This window comes from Colossoma macropomum, unplaced genomic scaffold (genome assembly GCF_904425465.1).
Source record: "Colossoma macropomum unplaced genomic scaffold, Colossoma_macropomum, whole genome shotgun sequence".
Classification (NCBI taxonomy): Eukaryota; Metazoa; Chordata; class Actinopteri; order Characiformes; family Serrasalmidae; genus Colossoma; species Colossoma macropomum.
Genome location: NW_023494792.1, coordinates 28,189,066 through 28,209,820, shown reverse-complemented (window position 1 = coordinate 28,209,820; position 20,755 = coordinate 28,189,066). Strand labels below are relative to the sequence as shown.

General features: G+C 41.0%; 1 protein-coding gene across 1 annotated transcript in view; it reads right to left on the bottom strand.

The window, feature by feature from the left end:
- Window positions 1–20,755, bottom strand: part of cacna2d1a (calcium channel, voltage-dependent, alpha 2/delta subunit 1a) — a 144,169-nt gene that overhangs the window by 109,313 nt on the left and 14,101 nt on the right. Inside the window, 2 exon segments of the mRNA XM_036576782.1 lie at window positions 3,252–3,368; window positions 5,687–5,768. Coding sequence (XP_036432675.1) covers window positions 3,252–3,368; window positions 5,687–5,768 — 199 coding nt within the window.

The window sequence follows — 20,755 nt, the reverse complement described above, 5'->3', positions numbered from 1 at the left end:
CTCTTTGTTTTTATCTATCAATTTTTGTTTATCTATTTTTTTCTAGGTCTCTTTGTCTCACTCCTATTCTCTGTGTATTTTTCTCAGTCTTTATCTGTCTCTTTGTCTCTATTTCTCTATCAATCTCTCTCTCTCTCTCTCTCTCTCTCTCTCCATCTCTGTCTCTCTCTCACTCTCTCTCTCTGTTCTTTTTTCTTCTCTGTCTCTCTCTCTGCATCTCTCCCTCTATCTCTCTGCTTCTCCAGCTCTATCTCTCTCTCTTTGTCTATGTATCTCCCTCTGTCTCTCTCTCTCTGCTTCCCTGTCTTTTTCTTTCCATCTCTCTATCTCTCTGTCTTTGTCTCTCTCGATCAATCTCTCTTTGCCTCCTTCTCTGCTTTCCCCCTCTCTCTATTTCTCCCTCTTCACCTCTATATCTCTCTGTCTTTATCTTTGTCTTAGTACTTCTTTCTTTTTCTCTTTCTCTCTGTCTTTATCTCTCTATCAATTTCTCTGTGTTTTTCTTAGTCTTTATCTGTCTCTTTGTCTCTATTTCTCCATCAATCTCTCTCCCTCTTTCTCTCCCTCTCTCTCCATCTCTCTCTCTCTCTCTCTCTCTCTCTCTCTCTCTCCCTCCATCTCTGTCTATCTCTCTCTCTCAATAGGTGAAGGACGTTCTTCCGTCACTCGTGAGCGGTCTCACTGGTGCGTGAGCAGGGCTGTGTTATGCTCTGAGAGAGCTGGTGGGTTGAATGTGATCTCTGTGAGTGCTGGGATTGGATTAGATTGACTGACTGACAGGAAGGTTAAGTTGATTAGGGGGAGCCTTTAACTCGGCTGTGTCCGTCAGCAGCAGTCTGGGTGATTGATCCGGTTTCAGTGGGTGTGGCTGATGTGTGTTTACAGTGTCGTGCTGTCTGGGAGGGAGCTGAAGCTGAAGAAACTAAGGCAATGTAAAAGGGCGTTTTCAGTATCCCCCTCTCTCCTTCTCTCCTGTACAAATGATCTGTGAGCTGTAAGGAATACTTCAGTTACCACAGACAATCATGTAGACGTGTTCCACAGCACTTAGTTACTGAACAGACAACCTGTTAACTCAGAACGCTGGTGATAGAAATCAACAGGCAGGTGCTTCAGGTGTTCTGAGTCAATGAATTTTCTGTTCTTTTGTAAGCACAGAGACGTTATCGTCTGTAGGGATGGACCATATGCTAACAGATGATACAGACTGAGATGATAGAGGAATACTGGAGTATTCCTTTAACCACGAAGCACTACTGTAAGACTCTCTGGAGAACAGTATCTGTCAAATGTAAATCTATTCCAAATCTATTCGGAATATCACAGATGACTATTTTGTGTCTGTCTTTATCATCACAGTTTCACAGCGCTCATATAGAAATATCAGTGCAGAGAAACGATTGTCTATAGGATTTCACACGTGTCAATTCAGTGTACTGTCTCTCAGACAGTAACTACAGTTACGATCACTGTAGAGAACCTTTACCATAGTCTGATGTACATGAGAGAGAGAGGGAAAGAGAGATAGAAAGGCAGAGAGAGAGACAGAGAAAGAGACAGAGGGAGCGAAAGAGAAATAGAGAAAGACAGAGACAGACAGAGAGAGACAGAGAGAGAAGAAAAAAGGGAAGAGAGAGAGTGAGAGATAAATAGAGATAGAAAGAGTGGGAGAGAAAAAGTGAGAGAGAGAGACAGGGAAGAATAAGGGAAGAGAGAGAGAAAGAGAGAGAAAAAGAGAGAGACAGGGAAGAAAAAGGGAAGAGAGAGAGAGGAGAGAGAAGGAGAGAGAGAGAGAGAGAGAGAGAGAGAGAGAGAGGAAAAAAGGGAAGAGAGAAAGTGAGAGAGGAAAGAGAAAGAGAGACAGAAAAGAGAGAGAGACAGAGAGACAGACAGAGACAAAAAAAGACAGAGATAGAGAGAGGGAAGAAAATGAGGGAGGAGAGAGGGCAAAGAAGAGAGAAAGACAGAAAGAAGACAGACAGACAGAAAAGGTTGAGAGTGACAGAAAGAAATAAAGAGAGAGGGAAGACAGAGAGAGAAAGACAGACAAAAAAAGAGACAGAAAGAAAGAACAAAAGAAAAAAGAGGGAAGAAAGAGAAAGAGAGAAAAAGAGAACATGAAAAAAAGAATAAGAAAGAAAGAGAGAAAGAGAGACAGAGACAAGAGAGACCGAGGCTACAGTGGTCCTCTTCACTGCTTCTAAAGTTGGGCACGCTGAAAGCCTCTCATGGTCACCTTATAATGTGTGTGTGTTCATGTAATTTTCCAAATTGGTTCATATGAGGACAGTGCAGACTCTCGGGGCATGGTGACCGCGCCTGAAGGCCATTAGCTCCAACAATAGACACAGACAGAGCCGCTTCGGAGCCTCAGCTCAGCTCTGAGCTCTGCTGTGACTGCAGCCACCTGCAATAACCACCAACCTCACATCTGCACCTCCACAGGCCTGAGGACATGAAATGAGAGAGAGGGAGAGCGAGCCAGTGTGCGTGTGCGCCCACCAGAGAGAGAGAGAGAGGAAAGGTCAATACTTTCATTTAGTCATCAGGGCGAGCTGTCAGTGATGTGTTTAATGCTCACCAATAAAAGCACCTTCTCAGCCTGGACCGTACATTATCCCCCACTACAGTGGCCGCGGTTAAACATTCATAACATCGACCGACCCACACACACTCACACACACGCAGGTGCGAGAACAACAGATGGTGTTTTCTCTGCTGCCTGAGCAAATTGTACATTTAAAAATCTCCATCAGCACTGCCGCCCCCGCGGGGGGCCGTTCTCACATTGGCAGACCCCTCAAGCTTCAGCTGCGCATAAAGGTGTGTTCCTGTCTCCAGCGAAATTACAGGCCTGGACCGGACAGCGCCACCCCACCTTCTAGACTGCTTTCTGCTGCCACACTCTGATCAATGCCGATCGATCTGGACGAGAACCGCCTGCAGCTTCTAATTCAGTTACAACGGAGCTCCGCTGCCAAGGCTGGGGCCACGTAATGAGGAAGAAATACAAGACCCACACGTCGACCAAACAGACAATGCAGAAAAGACAACATACGATGCAATCTTGAATCCACACTCGCTATGCCTCGCCAACACAGATCAGAATATAATTTCATAAACACTGATTTTATTAGACAACCTTGCCTTTTTGTAGTCTGACTCTTATTGAGTTTGGGAAATCTGCTCATCATTTAGATGGGCTCTGTGCTCTGTTACTTCTGTCTGATCAGACTACAGTAGGCGCTCACCTTTAAAGCCTTGGAGCGGTTGGCCAGCAGATTTTCAATGTTGAGGGCAGCGTTGGCCACCAGCTGCTGAGCGTTGTTCTCTTCCACACTGTAACGTTCCTTGAGATCTTGAAAAGTCTGAAAGAGAGAGAGAGAGAGAGAGAGAGAGTATGTGAATGAATAAAGTCGAAGTCAATTTCTTAACCATTCAAATGTTTTCTTAAAAGTATTGATGCATCTAACATTACTTTTTACGGATTCCAATTTCTTTACAGCCAACATTCTGCACAGGCCACATTTTATGCATTATTTCTATTTCCAGCTCTGTTATATTCAGCAAATAAACAGCTGTGCGTTAAAATGTACAGAATGGGAAAATCAACACAAACGTAATATGACCAGGACGCCCAAACTTTTGCATATGACTGCAGATAACATGATTTGCTCTTTAACAGGCAAACAATTAGTCACCCGTTTAAATAACATGAATCAAACAGAGTGCTACATTAAGAGTAAGAGGTCACTGGCTATTCAGCACAATGAGTCATGTATCATTACGCTATGACATTTAGTGCAGCTATAGCAGCAGCATTCAAATATAGAGGAAGTGCACTTACCTGACTCGTGTTATTTACCACATAAAAACCTCAACACAGACCAACCAAAATCAAAATAATACCTTGCACATTGTTGCAGGCTGTGATATGAGCTCAAATGTGCCACTTCAAATCTTGACCAATTCGTGCATCCCTACTTGAACGTTTGAAACACTGAAGACATTTGGGCTTGAGATCACAAAAGTAATACGAGACAACTGAGCAGATTTCAGCTTTTATTTACAGATATTTACATCTAGATGTGTTAAAGAACTTAGAGCAGTAGTTAGCAGCCCTAGTCCTGGAGATCTTACTTCTTACAGTCTAGTTCAAACTAGGGGTCACATATACTAGTCAACTAATCAACTTGTTGACTTTACTGCTTGGTAATGACCCTTTAAGCTTGATGTTGTCTAGTCACTGATCATGTGATTATGACAGTAACAACACGGATGCCTCAGAGAAGGCAACAGATGAGAAGCCTGGTGATTTTGGGATCCATATCTCCTTTTCCCTGCAGGCTAACAATGCAATCCAGGGCTCGCTGGAAAAGGCAGAGCACATCTCTGATATTGAACATCGTTATCTCAGTTTTCCCAACACTACAATAAAAAGTCATGTGTCATTGGAGAGGAGGCTGCTACAGCTAAGCAACTTCTTCAGAAGTCTTAAAGTTTCTTATTCATTCTCATCCCGTTGAACATTATTGAGAAACTATGCTAAAAACTGCTAATAACAACAAGCACATCAAACTAAGTGACACAGTGAAAAGAAAATAAACTGCCAGTGCAACAGGCAATACTAAAGAATCTCTATACTGAATACTGAATGTAACAGAAAATAACACTGTTATTATTATTGTTAATAATATTAGGCCTCATTCACCAACCATTCTTAAGAAGAAATTTCTTCTTTAATCCCACTTAAGCAGATTTCATGAAGTTTCTGACATCGTACTTAGGCAAGAAGAGAATCTACACACACTCAAGTGCATTAAGGTGTGGACAATGCTGTGAAATTCTTCTTTAAAAACACATCATGAATCTGACATAGACTTTTTCTCAGGACACTTCTCAAGAACAAATTTAAGAAAAAACTTAGGAGCATATTGTTGAATGAGGCCCATAGTTTGTTTTCATGTTTTAATACTGACATTTTTTAATACTGACATAAGGCATTACAAATAGATATTAGAGAATATGATAACTGTAACTGTAGGAGCTAATGTTCAGCCAGTTTTACATTTGAATTCCCGTATAGAGGTTATATCCTCATGAAACTGCCCCTCAATATCTTGTCAGACCACGTTTGCACCCCTACTGTCCAGTCATTCACAAAAAATAAGTTGCGAGTTAATGCAAGATACATACATTACAGAGAATTAAGGGTGAACGACATATCATGGCATATTTCAGTGGCAAGCAAAACTCAGAAATGCCAAATAGCCAATTATTTAGCAGCCAGGGGGTCTTTACTCATCTGATGCTAAACCTCCAGAAGGACGGCAGTCTTTCTTTATTATTTGACGCTTTTCACCGGAGGGCCTCAGTCTTCTTCCTGAGTCATGAGCAAGCCTGATGGAGACCCTCAACATGGCAGCACGAGGAAACCTAAGTGGAGCATCAGCGGAAAGAGCAAAGAGCAGAGGAGCCCTGGGCAAGACCGCCTTCACAGTCGCCATGTGGTTACAGAGCACATGGAAGACACTGCAGCTGAGAGGCATGGCAGTCTACTCTAGCACCTAGGCTTCTGAGAAGTGACTGTGCGGCAAATAAAAGGCACTGATTTCCATTTGGTGTCATTTATGAAATGGCAACGAGTAGCAGAGCAGTAGGGATGGGATGGGTCAGGTGACTTTACCTTAACGAGATGCTCCATGCCACTCTCAGCGTTAATCAGCTGCACGAGGTCCTCCTGTATGTGATCCGCCCATTCCCGAGCCCTGGAGACAAAAACAGCCAATCAGATTCATTCAGGACTGAATGACAGTCTAACATTTTACAGTTACATTTGTTTATCAGACACAACTGACACGACTACAGGTACCTGAACTGGGCGTCTGAAGAGTTTATTGGCTTTAAAAGCTCCCTTACAGAAAGTTATCCTCTGCATGAGACATAGTTCCGTAATAAGATTAAAACATATTATTTTTAAAGAGGCAGATTTTACATTATGCTATGATATTACACTATACAATTATTAAGTATAATGTATGTATAAAAATTCAAAATACACATTTAGGCTCACTAGTCGCTTTGGTTAGTAATTAAAATGTAGTAAATAGTAAATAAAGTAAATAAAATTGTAGTCATCCCAACCAGCTCCTATCACCATCGCTGTAAAGAAAACTGAGTCATTAAGTGTCTTTACATTTCACACATATCTTTTAAACGAGCGAAATGTCATACGAGTTGAAAACCACTGCACTAATGAACAGCTTGTAGATAAAGTGAAACGTTTTTAGCTGATTCAGCTGTTTTTTCTTAAGCATGAGATCCGAGTTTCCGCCTCACAGTCTCCTCTGAAACCACACAGTCCAATTCTGTAAAGCAATCCTCTAATTGTTCAGCATAATATTTCACTGCAAAATGACACTTGGCAAGGCTCCTCACAACACACTCAAACCTGTCCAGAGAAAAATTCGCCACTATTGCAGAAGTTCAGAGGTTTTGGAAGGACTGCTGTGTGGAAGCTTTGGATAACAGGTGCAGTCCGAAGTGTAGCTGGGGTCAGTGGCCGGTTAATGCATGCAGAGAGAGTTGAGTGAGCGAGCAGGAGAGAGGGAGGAGATTAAAACACCTGTTCCACTCTGCTTAATGAACCCTGACTTGCACTTGCTGTTGACTGGCCACCACTCCCAGAGCAGCCACCGGCACTGGAGGGATGCTGCTGGTTATGAGCTGTGATACATTCATATGAACCGTATCCTATTTCTGTCTCGTTATAACATGTAGAAGCGCAACAGCACTGTCAGTTTCATATGATAGGCTCAAATTGCTTTTGCAATCCTCTCAAATGGGGTGTCAACTAGGTGACATAATAATGCAACACTGATACAGATCACAAAAATATGCACTTACTATCCACTTTTTTTATAAGCATGCAGTTAAACTGGTGCCAAGCATGATTAATGATGGTGAATCAACTTTCGCCGACAAAAAAAAAATTAAATATGAAAGCAATACGGTAATGACGGTATTAAGCTCAATCCCATGGTAGGTTAGGTGTTATTAGGTGTCACTGTCACTGTAATGGGTCACTGTATGAGTGTAGCCAACCTGCTGTCATACACAATACCTCATTTATCACTGGTCAGTTTCTGACCACAGAAGTGCTGTTGTCCAGATATTATCGGGGTGGTGGAGCATCCTCAACATAGCGGCGACACTGACATGGTGGTGTCATTAATAAATGTATCAACACAGTGGTGTTGCTGGAGGTTTCAAACACGTCAATGTCACTGCTAGGTTGAGAGTGGCCCACCACCAAAAACATCCAGCCACAAGCGGTTCTATAGTCAGAAACTGACCACAGATAAAGGGCTAGAGGATGACAGAAATTATTCATGGCAACAGATGAGCTACAGTCTCTAATGACCAATCTAATTCTCCAGACTCCGGCATCTGGTCTCAAAGACTTTGGACCTAAAATTTGTGACGTTCACTGACGTGCTCAATGTCATCACGTCAAATCTGCGAGGCCGCAGGGCTGCAAGCACATAAAAAGCACTAACGAGGGGGAGCTTCAGCTCGACAAAGTTCTGCATATTTTCAGATGCATTGTGTACTACTTTATTTGTTTGAAATTTTTACTTTTTACTTACTTATTGTATTTTTTATTTGAAAATCATTACTTCATTCTGTGATTTTTCGCTACACAAGCAAAGTCTGCTGAAGTCTGCATCCCAGGTGGCCTTTCTGGAAGTTTGCAAAAATCTGCATTATCCCCCTTACAGCCGAGATGAATGGCAGAATTAGACAGCCCTGCGGCTTTGAGGACTGCCTCGGTAATGCACACGTTAAGTCTGTATGTCTGCAAATCCGGAAAAGATCAGAGATTTAGATAATAACTAATAACTGGGCATAACTGAACACCAGAACGGTGGAGCTACTTGTAGGTATGAGTATTTCTAATATAGTGGTCTGTGAGTGGTCATGATTTAGCAGCTATTATCCTTTGCAGTTATTTATAGCTTAAACATGAAAATCTGTAACTGTAAAAAGGCAGTCTCAGGGATATACAGAGCTCTTTTTAGTGAGCACTCCACCAAACTGACATTTTAAGCAAAGATATTATAGAAAAATTATTATTACTTCATGATATATAAAAAGTAATAACAATTAAGAACTTACAGGAGCTTTAATATCTCTCCTCAGTTGGAGTAGGGCAGTTGGAGTATTGATGATGAGTGTAAAGCTGCATTTCAAATCATAAAAAAACTGTCTGGCCAGTTGCTGTTTCAAATTCTGAGTATAAGTCTGAGAGTGACGTCAAGACATAAAGCCTGAGGAGCCTCTCTCCAAGGACACACACGTCTCATACTAGCCTGTGTGAAGTGAAGGAGAAATGCTGGATGGGAGGTGAGAGAGGTGTGAAGGGAAAGTGGAGAGTGTAAGGAATTCCACATCTGAACACCTCTGCTGTCACTATCGCTACCAATATCAGTAAGTCACAGACACAGTTTTTCAAGTGACACGGAACACGCAAGAGAAGGCATGAGCCCATAGGAATAAACATCAACCATACACAACCACACACGTTTGTTTACATACAATGTCCTAAGGTCCTCATACACTGACCAGCCACTTCATTAAGTACTCGTTGCATCTACATTCCTTGTCCATTTTATCAGCTCCACTTACTCTACAGGTGCAGTTTTACAATTACAGATTTTACAGAGCAGGTCCTCTGTAAACACTGTGTCCACTCACTGTCCACTCTAATAAACACTCCTACCTTGTTGGTCCACCTTGTAGATGTAAAGTCAGAGAGATCATGTAGATCATAAAGTCAGTAGTTCATCTGCTGCTGCACAATCTGGTCCTTCATCAGCGATCAGTGGTCAGTGGTCTGAGCACACTGCCCACAGGACGCTGTTTGGTTGGATATTTTTGCTTGGTGACACTGAGGGGTTTAAAAACTCCAGCAGCACTGCTGTGTCTGATCCACTCGTACCAGCAGAACACACACTAACACATCGCCACATCAGTGTCACTGAAGTGCTGAGAATGAGCCACCACCCAAATAATACCTGCTCTGTGGTGGTCCTGTGGGGGTCCTGACCACTGAAGAACAGGGTGAAAGGGAGCTAACAAAGTATGCAGAGAAACAGATGAACTGCAGGATAGCTGGACAGGCTGTAATTATAGAACTACAAAGTGCACCTATATGGTAAATGGGGCTGATAAAATGGACAATGAGTGTCGATACAATGTGCAGGTAAAGAAGCAGTAGCTGGGCAGTGTATATTTGTACGTACCTACCCTACAGCATGGTGCAAAAGTCAGAGACCACCCTTTTGTTTATTTTATATATATATATATATACATACAGCAACCAAGAATCAAAAGTATTACAGAAACAAAAGCTGTTATTCTTTTGATACACAAGAGACATTAAAATACAACGTTTGTTCATTTGTTTATAAGTTGTGTCTGAATCTGAACTAGAACACTGAAACTGGCCATCTGAGATGAGTCTAACTTGTAATTGATATTACTTGGACTGAGGGAAGCAGAATATGCAATTAACCTTTAAGACTGAACTTCGGAGATGTAAAAAAATATCTCTGCAGATTTTTTTGAAAAACTGAAAGTAAGTCTCCCAAAAAGAATGGAACCTGTAATAAAGGTAAAAACACTGAAAACTAAACTAAACAGTGAAAAAACATGATATTATATTTATTTGCTGAGGTTGTAATATGCTGTATGTAATAATAACACTCTAAGCCTAACTTTAAGGGGCCTAACCCTAACCTTAATAACCAAAAAGAAACTGTTTTATCCTTTCGGTAAAATAAATAAATACATAAATAAATAAATGGATAAGTGGGCTTTTTATTTAAAAGCACTTTACAAAGTCAGAGGCATTTTGTTAGCCAACATTGTAGGTTAGTCCTGTTTTCCTTGGGTTTTTACTTCAAAATCTTCCATGTTTTCTGAATATTTATGAAAACAAACACACGCAAACAAGCATTCACAATCTCCCAAGTGGAGAATGAACACAATCATGAATGGAGCATAAAGGAAAGTAACAGCTTTGTGCTGGAGGGTGCTGGCCGGGTGCAGTGGCTGAAACCGGACTCTGGCAGTGTTTTTATATTTAAAAACACAGTGTAAGCTGAGAGCTGTTAGCGTGTGGACTGGACGTGTGCGGGGCTGTCTACTTAGCCACAGTGTGAGGCAGCTGCCCGCAGGCCACAGCTAAGTACCGGCCCTATGTCAGCATATTTCTGCCTTATGAAGATATGAAGATAGCAATGTACTGTCTCGCACACATACACACACACACACACACACACACACACACACGTACACACACGCACACACACACACACACACACACACCGTCTGTACAAAGTTCCTTTTCATACATCACAGAAAAGACCTTCTCTTCAGAGCATTACAAAGAGAAGCTGTGCCAGATGTTCTCTCTGTCCAGCAGCGCAGCTCTATTTGTTCTACAGGTAAAAATAGACAGAGCGTGCTAATAAAGGTAAAAGCTAACCCAGTGAAAAATGCAATGTATTTTAATGCCATGCATAGAAAACATAAAATGCACTTGACAATTAATTAGTAACACTTTTGTTCAATCTGCACTCTTGGAAATAAGGTGCCAAAAAAGGTCCTTTGAAGTGATTCCATAGAAGAACCACTTTTGGTCCCCAAAAGAACTTTTCTATTGAATTTTTGCCACTTGAAAGTTTCTTTAAGGACACTGAAAGGTTACTTAAGCTTTTTTAGGGTTCTATAGTTCTTCTATGACATTGCATCAAAAAAACTAAAGCAGCTTAGTTGTTAAGAGTGTAGAGCTGGCATGAATACTTGATTAAACTTTACTCAATAAATTTATCAATTAAAATTTGGCTTCACAATGGATCAGCAGTCATTACCTGGCAATCAGCACGATGACAGTAAATACACTAAGTGGCCAAAAGTATATGGACACACTTCCTAATTACTGGGTTCAGGTGTTTCAGCCACACCCGCTGCAGACAATGTATAAAATCAAGCACATAGCCATGCAATCTACCATAGACAAACACTGATAGTAGAATGGGTTGTACTGAAGAGCACAGTAACTTTAAACATGGCACTATCACAGGATGCCACCTTTGCCAAAAAACTATAGCACCTTAATTGTTAAGGATGGTGAAATTTCAGTTTGTAAAATTTCTGTGCTGCTAGATCCGCCCCAGGCAACTGTAAGTGCTATCAGTGTGAAATGGAAGCATCTAGGGACAACAACAGCTCAGCCACGAAGCAGTAGGCCTCACAAAATTACGGAGTGTGACTGCCAAATACTGTAACCCTGCACTGAGTACCGAGTCCCTGTGCACAAAGCGAGGTCCATACCAACATGGTTTGACAAGTTTGGTGTTGAGGAACTCCAGTGGTCTGCACAGAGCCCTGACCTGAACCATACTGAACACCACTGGGATGAATTGGAATTACTAACACCCATGGTTTTGGAATGGGATGTCCAAAAAGTCAATATAGCTGTGATGGTGTCCACATACTTCTGGCCATATCGTGTATTTTACATTCTACTCTGATGATTCAATTAAAGCATTAGCATAATCTGTTGATTCTTCAATTACGTATATAATCGATAGTGACAAGTCTTCGTTATACTGGATTGGTATCGGCACTCAAACTGTGTATGTACTCTGCTAAAAGAGTGCCTGAAAACACTGGTATTGGATCAGTACCTGATACCAGCTGATATCACAAGCACATTTATCAGAATGAGGAGAGAACAAAGGAGACAGCAACAATAATGCTTCACAGTAAAAGCTCTCTTTGGGACAGTTTCCCAGACCCAGGACACTAATCCTGGACTAAAAAGAATTCCCAGTCTTGATTCACTAGTAACACAGCAATTTAGTCCAAGACTAGGCTTGATCCATGTTTTTTTACCATCTTACGTGGTGTGGTCACATAAAGTATTTAAATAAACTCCACGAGTCAGCTCAGCCAGTTATGCTATTATAAATGTCTTTTTTTGTCAAGAGTTGTGTTGATGTTCCATTAAATATTAAAGGGATCATTTATCTGGCTGCCTGTTACCACAACGAACGCAGCAAGGACGGACACACGGTCACCCAGCCAGGATCACTGGCACCAAGAGACGATACGTGGGATAAGTCTGATCTGAAAGCAGCACCTTCCAATGAAGATAAATGCCTGCACTCTGAACTAATCAGATGATCCATGGAAATTAATCAAGAAATGACATCAGCTGTCTCAACGTTGATTCAGGACATGCATGCAAGAGTGATTTTCTCTGTACTTGGCCTGGACAGGAAAGACGTTAGTGTTTGCAGAAAGCTAATTCAAGCACATTGTGTAGACTCACTGGCAATGAAACATCTGAGGACACAGTTAAAAACCATATCGCCTCTCAGTGTCCTGGTAACGAAGGAGCCCCACAAAGATCAGTTGATTTTCCTTCCCTCACAGGAATCAAATGAAAGTACTTTAGATTCACTCATTGTAATATATACAAGCTTGATTTATGAGAATTGGACAGAAAAGAAAGTCTATGACCGATGAAGTGCAGCCTTCCGTTATGTCATCAGGGCTGCAACTACAATCAACGTTTTGGTGAGGTCCATTTGGAAGAAACTGATCTGAAGTTCACACAGTTAATAAATAAACCGTAAAGAAACTGCCCAATGTGAGTGTTACACCACTTTTCACCAATTCATTGCTCTCTTTATTACCCATAATTTTTATGTACCTTTTCATCTCATTTGTTAATTTCTCAACTGCTCTCCATTCTTCTATACACTGCTATTACTGTGCCTTAAACAGATTTGATGCCAGTTAATTTTATTTAGTTAATAATGTCATTATATTTACTAGTTTATTTTAAGCTGAAACTCCATGTTGAAACCTATATACTAAATCAGTGCACATTATGACCTTGTTTATTTTATTTAGTTTAGTTAATAATATTAATGTTGCACCTACTGTAACTCTTAATCTTTGCTTCCTCAAGTCCTCCTCAAGGTTGTAAGTATGAGGTGATCTGTGTTCAAGTGGTTTTGGTCGCAAACAAAATGGACACACTGGGAATAATTTTTGTTTACTTTTATTTATTTTGTGTTGCTGCGACAAAAAGAGCAGAGGATGCTTATGAGATGAGGATTGTTTTTATTCATTTAAAAGCATCACGTTGAATGTGCTTATATTTGTATTTTAACATGCAGATGATTTTAGTAGCCTGCAGTGTTCAGATGTGTCTGCTGAATAAGTGAAACCCCCCTGGTGGCCATCAGGTTGACGAATGATCACTCATGGCGATCTATGTGCTTACTATGTATTTTATTTGTTTATCACATCTATGAAGATGTCTTCTTTAGTTGTCTGTAGATGTCTCTGTGTTATATGTTTGTGTCATGTGTTAATATACCCAGTTATGAATCGCCCCTCTGGGACGACAAATAAAGTTTATTCAATTTAATTCAATCAATTTAATTCAATACAACCATCAGTGGCTGCCAATGCTTCTGGTGACACGCCAGCAACTAGGAAACTCAGGGCTCAATGGACACTCCGAGTTTTCTACTAGAAGGTATGAGGTTACTAGGTCACACAGGTTATACATTGTGGTGGCGTTCATTTGTGCTCATCTCATGAATACAATATTCGGCACAACTTTAAGGCAGCATCAGTTCACAGGGGCTCCTGCTATAGACTAAATTGCAGTGCTAGTCAATCACCATTGGAGATCCTGTTTAGGCTTAAGCTTAAAGTGGGTCTAAGAAACATGTACAGCCTATGATTCTTCTCCCTTATAGACATGATCTCAAAATTAGCATCCTGGTAGGTCAATCAACAGCTGTTAAACATCCTGAAGTAATGAACTATTTCATCATTTTTCAACCATTTCTGTCCTGCTCAAAAGTTCACAGAATTTCTCAAAAAAAGGATTTACTTTTCTTTGTAAGTTTTCTAGGAATGATATGACAATGTGCAGGAAATTACTGTCAACACAGCACTGTTCCTCATACCTACTACACACAAACAGAAGCAATAAAAAATAAGTAATATGCTTGTAGTATTGTTAAGTTAAACTGACCTTCATGTACTGCATTATTGTCAATATGAGTCACATCAAATAACCATGAAAGCACTAAACAAAACATTTAGCAAACTCATACTCTACATACAGAATCCATTTATCATCAATCCATTTATCAATCCTATGAAAATTGACATAAAAGTTTCTACAAATCACTTGTACTTGACCATTGCTATGGAAACAACATATGCTTGTTTCCATATGGTGTAAATGTGCAGTATGAACAATCCAAACAGTGCAAGTTACTGCAATCAGGGCCAGATACAGCACCGCACACAAGTGATAGGCAGTCAATAAAATAGTTTAAAATTTGATATCTCTGCAGTGTGTTTCTGCCAGTAAAACACTACATATCACTAGTTTTAAAAAGTTGTAATAGTGATTAGAAGAAGGGTTAGAACAGGGGGGGTCCAATTGTATCTGCAAATGGTCGGCGTGGCTGCAGGTTTTTATTCCAAACATGCAGAGCACACCTGATTCTACCTGCTTAATCAATTGGTCAGTCTTCAAAGATTTGATCATGCGAGCTCCTGCCTTGTTGGAATAAAACACCTGCAGCCACATCGACCCTAGCAGATAAGATTGGACACCACTGAGACAGAAGAAAACAGGTTTGGCATCTCGCTGTTCTTCAGCTATTACCTGGATCTGTTAAATTCTGTTAGTAGAAGCTGATTTCATTTAATGAAGGACTGATTAGCTGAAGCAGGTGTTGGATGGTATAGTTAAGCTAACACACACAGAGAGAGAATCACAATGTACTGTTTACTTGTTTATTTGTATTTATTTATTGTCAACTTTAATCCTTTGCAACTACAATTAACCAAGACCTTTTTCATTCATAGCACACTTAAATAATCAAATGCTTTACAATCCTATTAATGTATGTTTGTATATTGATTAGAAATCCTTTTAAAACTACTTGCATTTCGACAGCAATGTTTAAGATGTAAGAAACTGTGTAAAAAATCTAGAAAACCTAATACTTCTGTTCTAGGTGAAATAACAGAAACCATTTAACACTGCACGGGAAGCACAAGAGCCGCATTAAGAAATGGAAAGTTGGAGCAGTGGATGGAAAATGGAGATAACATCTCCAACGTCCCCTCCCCTTCGGAGGAAATTAAACAAAAAAGGAGGAGGGGAGTGACCAAAATGGCCTGGTGTAGATTTACTGTAGTTAAGAGAGAAGTGGGCAATGAAATGAGCAAGAGAGAGCGAGGGAGGGAGGGAGGGAGGGAGGAAGGGAGAGAGAGAGAGAGAGAGAGAGAGAGAGAGAGAGAGAGAGAAAGACAGAGAGAGATTTTGTGCTTATCCAAGGAACAGAAATGAGTCAGAGACATTCGCTGTTTATTCAACTAAGCAAAAGAGAAAAAAAGCAAAATAAGGGATGGGTATAAGGGGAAATGCTGAACTCTGTTAAAGAGATAGATGGGTGGATGGATGGACGGATGGAGAGAAGGGGGAAATGATGATGTCCTCTCTGCTTGGCTGGCTGTGAGGGCTTCAGGCCTGGAGTGTGTGTCACTGAGTCCTCTGAGCCGCTTGTGTCTCTAACAGGCGTCTCTTACACAACATACTGTTCTCATTTAAACTACCCCACATCAAAACAGTCTCTCTCTCTTTACACTTCAATGCCTGAGGAAACCCAATGAGTGGCCTCTGCATTTACAGCCACACTAGGGCTGCAGTTTCACTGTATTCCACTATAGGAGTGGGCAGTATGACAAGATGTTACAGTTATCATCATATTTTATGTCACAGTGCACTTTTCTGAGAATGATTTTTCTGGTTTTCTAAGAGAAATATAACCTCTTCTACATAGTACCAACTTAAACATAGCATTTCTGTGCACATTTTAATCCACGATTTCTATTTATTAGCGTATCGGAAAAAAAAATTCAACATAAATTATAAAATGTGCCATAACTTTTCCACAGGCCACATTTTATGTTTCATATTTCAATATGTTAAATACAGCAAACAAACAGTAAGTGTGTGCTCTATAGTGTCATTTTCACACAAAAACATTGTTTGACCAGGGGTGCACTAACTTTTGCATTCAACTATCATGAAAAAAAGTTTAGACCAATTATAGAGAGCCTGTAAACAATACCATACTTAAACTGCAGAAACATACAGCTGATTGGACATCAGTTTTATTGATTTATTTTTTTTAGTTTTCTTTTTTCTGTTTTGAATTTTCTTCCTGTTCTTTTTTTAAAATGATTATTTGCACAAGCATTGAATCTAAAAGGATTAATTACAGTTGTGAACGGGGTCTAGAGCATCTCAGAGATGTACAGGGATCCGATCTCTGAAACCATCCTCGGAGGTGGTCAGAGACAAATAACTTCTGTCTAGTTAACAAGTTAAGCGTCCCTGACAGCAACAAACCACAGCCTCATCTCTTCTTGCATTTGTTTTTATAAGTTGTGTTAGCAATCCATGTGATTGCACCATTTGTAACAGTTTGCACATTTTTACACAAACAAGGACTTTTGTCTGACATCAAAGGCAGCAACACACTGATGCAGGACATGTGCATGGCACCCTTCCTCCAATCACGAAAACCAGTTACAAATGGTCACTGGAGACACTTTCGAGACAAAAGGAAATGCCAGGTGCAAAAACATGGAAGGAGTACTGACCAGGCCAGTGGGGCCAGTGCTCAGGGGCCTATGACTCCCAGGGGTCTTGGGAGTTCTCGGGGGGTGACTCAAAGGCCCAGGACAAGTAGGCAAAATGCAAATCAGAAAGTAGTGATTTATAAACTTTTACAGGTATTTAACTGAAAACAGTACAAATAAGAGTTTAATATTGTTTAACTTTTAACTTTTGTAAATATACGCTAATTCCAATTTTGATGCTCGGGACACAGTCCAAAGTTGGGACAAGCAATGTAAAACTGGGAAGTCTGTGGAATGAAAAACACCTGTTTTGCAACAGGTAAAGAGGTGAATATCTAACAGGTGATGCTATCATCACTGGGTATAAACAGGAGCAATCACAAAAGGCTCAGTCGCCACTTTGTGAAAAACTGCTTCAGTGAGTAGTCCAACAATTTATGAACTTTTCTCTAGGCACTCCAAAGAATTTAGGGGTTTCACCATCTACCATCAATAACATTATTAAAAGGTGTCTGTGCATAAAGAGCAAGGCCGAAAACCAATAGTGAATGCCCGTGATCTTCAATTCCTCAGACGGCACCGCATTAAAAAAACAGACTATCACTGCAACTAATTCTGCAATTAATATCACCTAATGGGCTTGGGGATACTTTGGAAAACTGTTTGTTGCTGCATTTACAAAAGACTCTACTACGCAAAGCGGAAGCCACATATCAACAACATCCAGAAACGCCGCCAACTTCTCTGGGCTAAAGCTTATCTGAAATAGACTGACACAAAGTGGAAACATGTGCTGTGGTCTGACGATTCCACCTTTCGAATAGTTTTTGGAAATAACGGACCATCTCCAGTGTTCGAACACAAAGTTCGAAAGCCAGCATGCGTCATGGTATGGGGGCGTGTCAGTGACAATGGCATGAGGTACTTGCTCATCTGTGAGGGCACCATTAACGCTGAGGGGTACATACACATTTTGGAGCAACATATGCTGCCATCTAGACGACATCTTTTTTGCCAATGTCCCTGCTTGTTTCAGCAAGACAATGCCAGGCCACATTCTGCACGTGTTACAGCTGCATGGCTTCATAGTAAGAGAGCACAGGTGCTAGACTGGCCTGTTTGCAGTCCAGACCTTCTCCTATTGAAAACGTGTGGTGCATCATTGAGCTAAATATACCACAACTGGTTGTTGTGATAGCAAAGATAAATTTCAGATGATATGTGATAGTATTGTTTGTCTTCAGACACATAAAGCTTACAAAAAAAGCACAAACCATTATGATGCAGACAAAACAGGATGTTGCACATCAATGAAATTTTTCAAAAAATGTTCCAAACGTAAATATGAAAGTGAACTGTTGCTTAATCTCACTTTTCAGATTTTTTTTAATAATTGCTTTTAATGTATCTGTCGGTGTTTGTACAGATGTATTATTGTTGTAGTGGGTGGGGAGGGGGGGGGTTCAAAGATGCTAATGTCGTGTCCACTATGTACCATCCACTTGTAATCAGATCACAAACATTATCTGTGACATAAATTATAAGACACGCTTGAGTATGAACAGTGTCTTACTCAACTGTACAGATTACGAGAGTCTCACATCCCTATCCAGTGAACTGAGAAGCACAGCAGTCACTTAAGTATTAATGACACAAACAGACACGGCTTTGGTCAGCTTGACTGGACGCCTCTGTCCTTTCAGCAGCGCTGAGAGAAGCTCTGGCACGGTCACAGCTGTCACTCTCATGGTGGAGCTTTCTGGGGGACACTCATAATGGCAAAAGGTCAAAGGTCAGAGGGCCAGGTGCAGCTGGTTTACAGTGCAGATCGTCAAGTGGGGTCAGATGAGGATACAAGCCTGCTTATAAGGGAAGGTGACTGGCCCAGCCAATCAAAGACACAGTGATACCAAAGCACCAAGATAGAAAGATAGATTTCAACATAAGCACAAGGCACAATAGTTAACATTAGCATCCAGAGAGATTAGAGAGGAGGAATGAGCAGCCGCTGATGGGGCACAATGCACAGCTAATGCTTCAAGTAGCCAGTCCAAGAGAACGACAGCTGTGTCCTAAAATAGAGCGTGTGAGTCACAGGCACAGCGCTGGTTTTTGACCCCTGGCTGCAGCCATCTCCCCTTCCTCTACTCTTTTTCTCTCCTCCTCTCCCTCTGTGTCACTCTCTCACAGACCCCACCCTGATCTCAAGCCTTCTACACCTTCTGCTACTCTTTTCCTCTCCTTCTCTCCCTCCGTGTCACTCTTTCACAGACCCCAACCTGACCTCAAGCCTTCTAGACCATCTCCTACTCTTTTTCTCTCCTTCTCTCCGGTTTCACTCTCACAGACTCCACCCTGATCTCAAGCCATCTATACCTACTTTTCTCCTCTGTCCTCTCCTCTTTTCCCTTCTCTTTTTTTATCTCTTGCCATCTCTTCCCTTCTCTACTCTTCTCTTTTCTCTCTTTTCTTCTCTTCTCTTCGGTTGTCTTCCCTTCTCTTTTCTGATCTTTTCTTTTCTCCTATTTCCTCTGCTCACTTCCCTTCTCATTGGTTCCCCACTCTTCCTTTTCTCTTTCCTTTTTCTTCTCTTTTGTTGTTCTCTTTTTTCTCCATATCCTCTGCTCTCCTCTTCCCTTCTCATCTTGTTCCTTCTCTTCTCTTCCTCTTTTTCCTTCTCCTTTGTTCTCTTCTTCTCTGTTCTCTTTCTCCTTATCTTCCCTTCTGTTCTCCTCTTTCCCTCTCTTCTTCTTCTTTTCTTGTTTTCCCCTTTCTGTTGTTTTCTTTTCTTCCTTTCTCATCTCCTCCCTTGCCCTTCTTTTATCTTTCACTCTCTATTTCTCTTCTCCTCCTTCTCCTTTTTATCTCATCTCCTCTCATCTTTTCTTCTCTTTTTCACTTCATATCATCACCTCTTTTCTTTCTTTTGCTCTCTTCTTTTTCTTCTCAACTCCACTCTTCCTTCTCTTTTCTGTTCTCTTTCCCTTTCTTCTCCCCTGCTGTCTTCTAACGCTCTCTTCCCTTCTTTGTTTTCCTTCTCTTCTCTTCTTTTTTCCTTTTCCTCTATTCTCTTCTGTTGTCTTAACTTTTCCCTCCTTCATTTCCTTCTCTTCTCCTCTTTTTCTTTCTCATCTCCTCTCATCTTGTCTTCTTTTTCACTTCATATCCCCACCTTTTTCCTTCTTATCATTTCCTCTCTTCTTTTTCTTCTCTTCTCCTCTCTTCTTTCCCTCTCTTCTTCCTTTTTCCTTTTCCTCTCTTTTCTTCTGTTGTCTTATCTTTCCCTCTCTCCATTTTCCTTCTCTTTTCCTCTCTTCTCTTCTGCTCTTTTTCCTTCTCCTCTCTTCTGCTCTCCTTACCCTTCTTATCCTCTCTTCTGTTTTGTTCCATCCTCTGACCTTCTCTTTGTTTTCTCCTCATCGAACTGCTCCACTGTTAGTGCCAGCACAGCAAATAGACCACACCATGAAAAACGTAGTCTGTTTCTTTTCTCGGGTGGAGAGGTCACTCTGGACATGGATGTTATGTAAAAAAAAGGCGCTTGGAGATTAAACACACTGCAAGAAAGATTACAGTACTACAGTTCATTCACTCCCTAATAACATCTGTATTATTATAGTGGCTCATCTGGAGAAAACAGAGGTAAACACACCAATATACAGCGCACTCCCGTGACGACAACACAAAGTGGAGTGAATCATGCTGACGGTGGTCTCCACTTTTCCTTAGACTCATCAGCAGCACTCTGTGTGTCCTTCGCAGTCTAAAAACACCTGAAGCCCTCGTTAACGTGGCAATGCGAACGCTCCCACGAACGCTTAAGTCCTATTAAGTAAACCTCACACTGTCTGTTGCCATAGGGACCTCACAACCACTCAGCCTCATGGATAAGACCCCCGAGGAGCAGACAAACTCACGCACACACAGCCCTCCCGACTCCAGCGAGCAGCACACGTTTGAACAGTTTCATATTTTCGGCCTGTTTACTTCT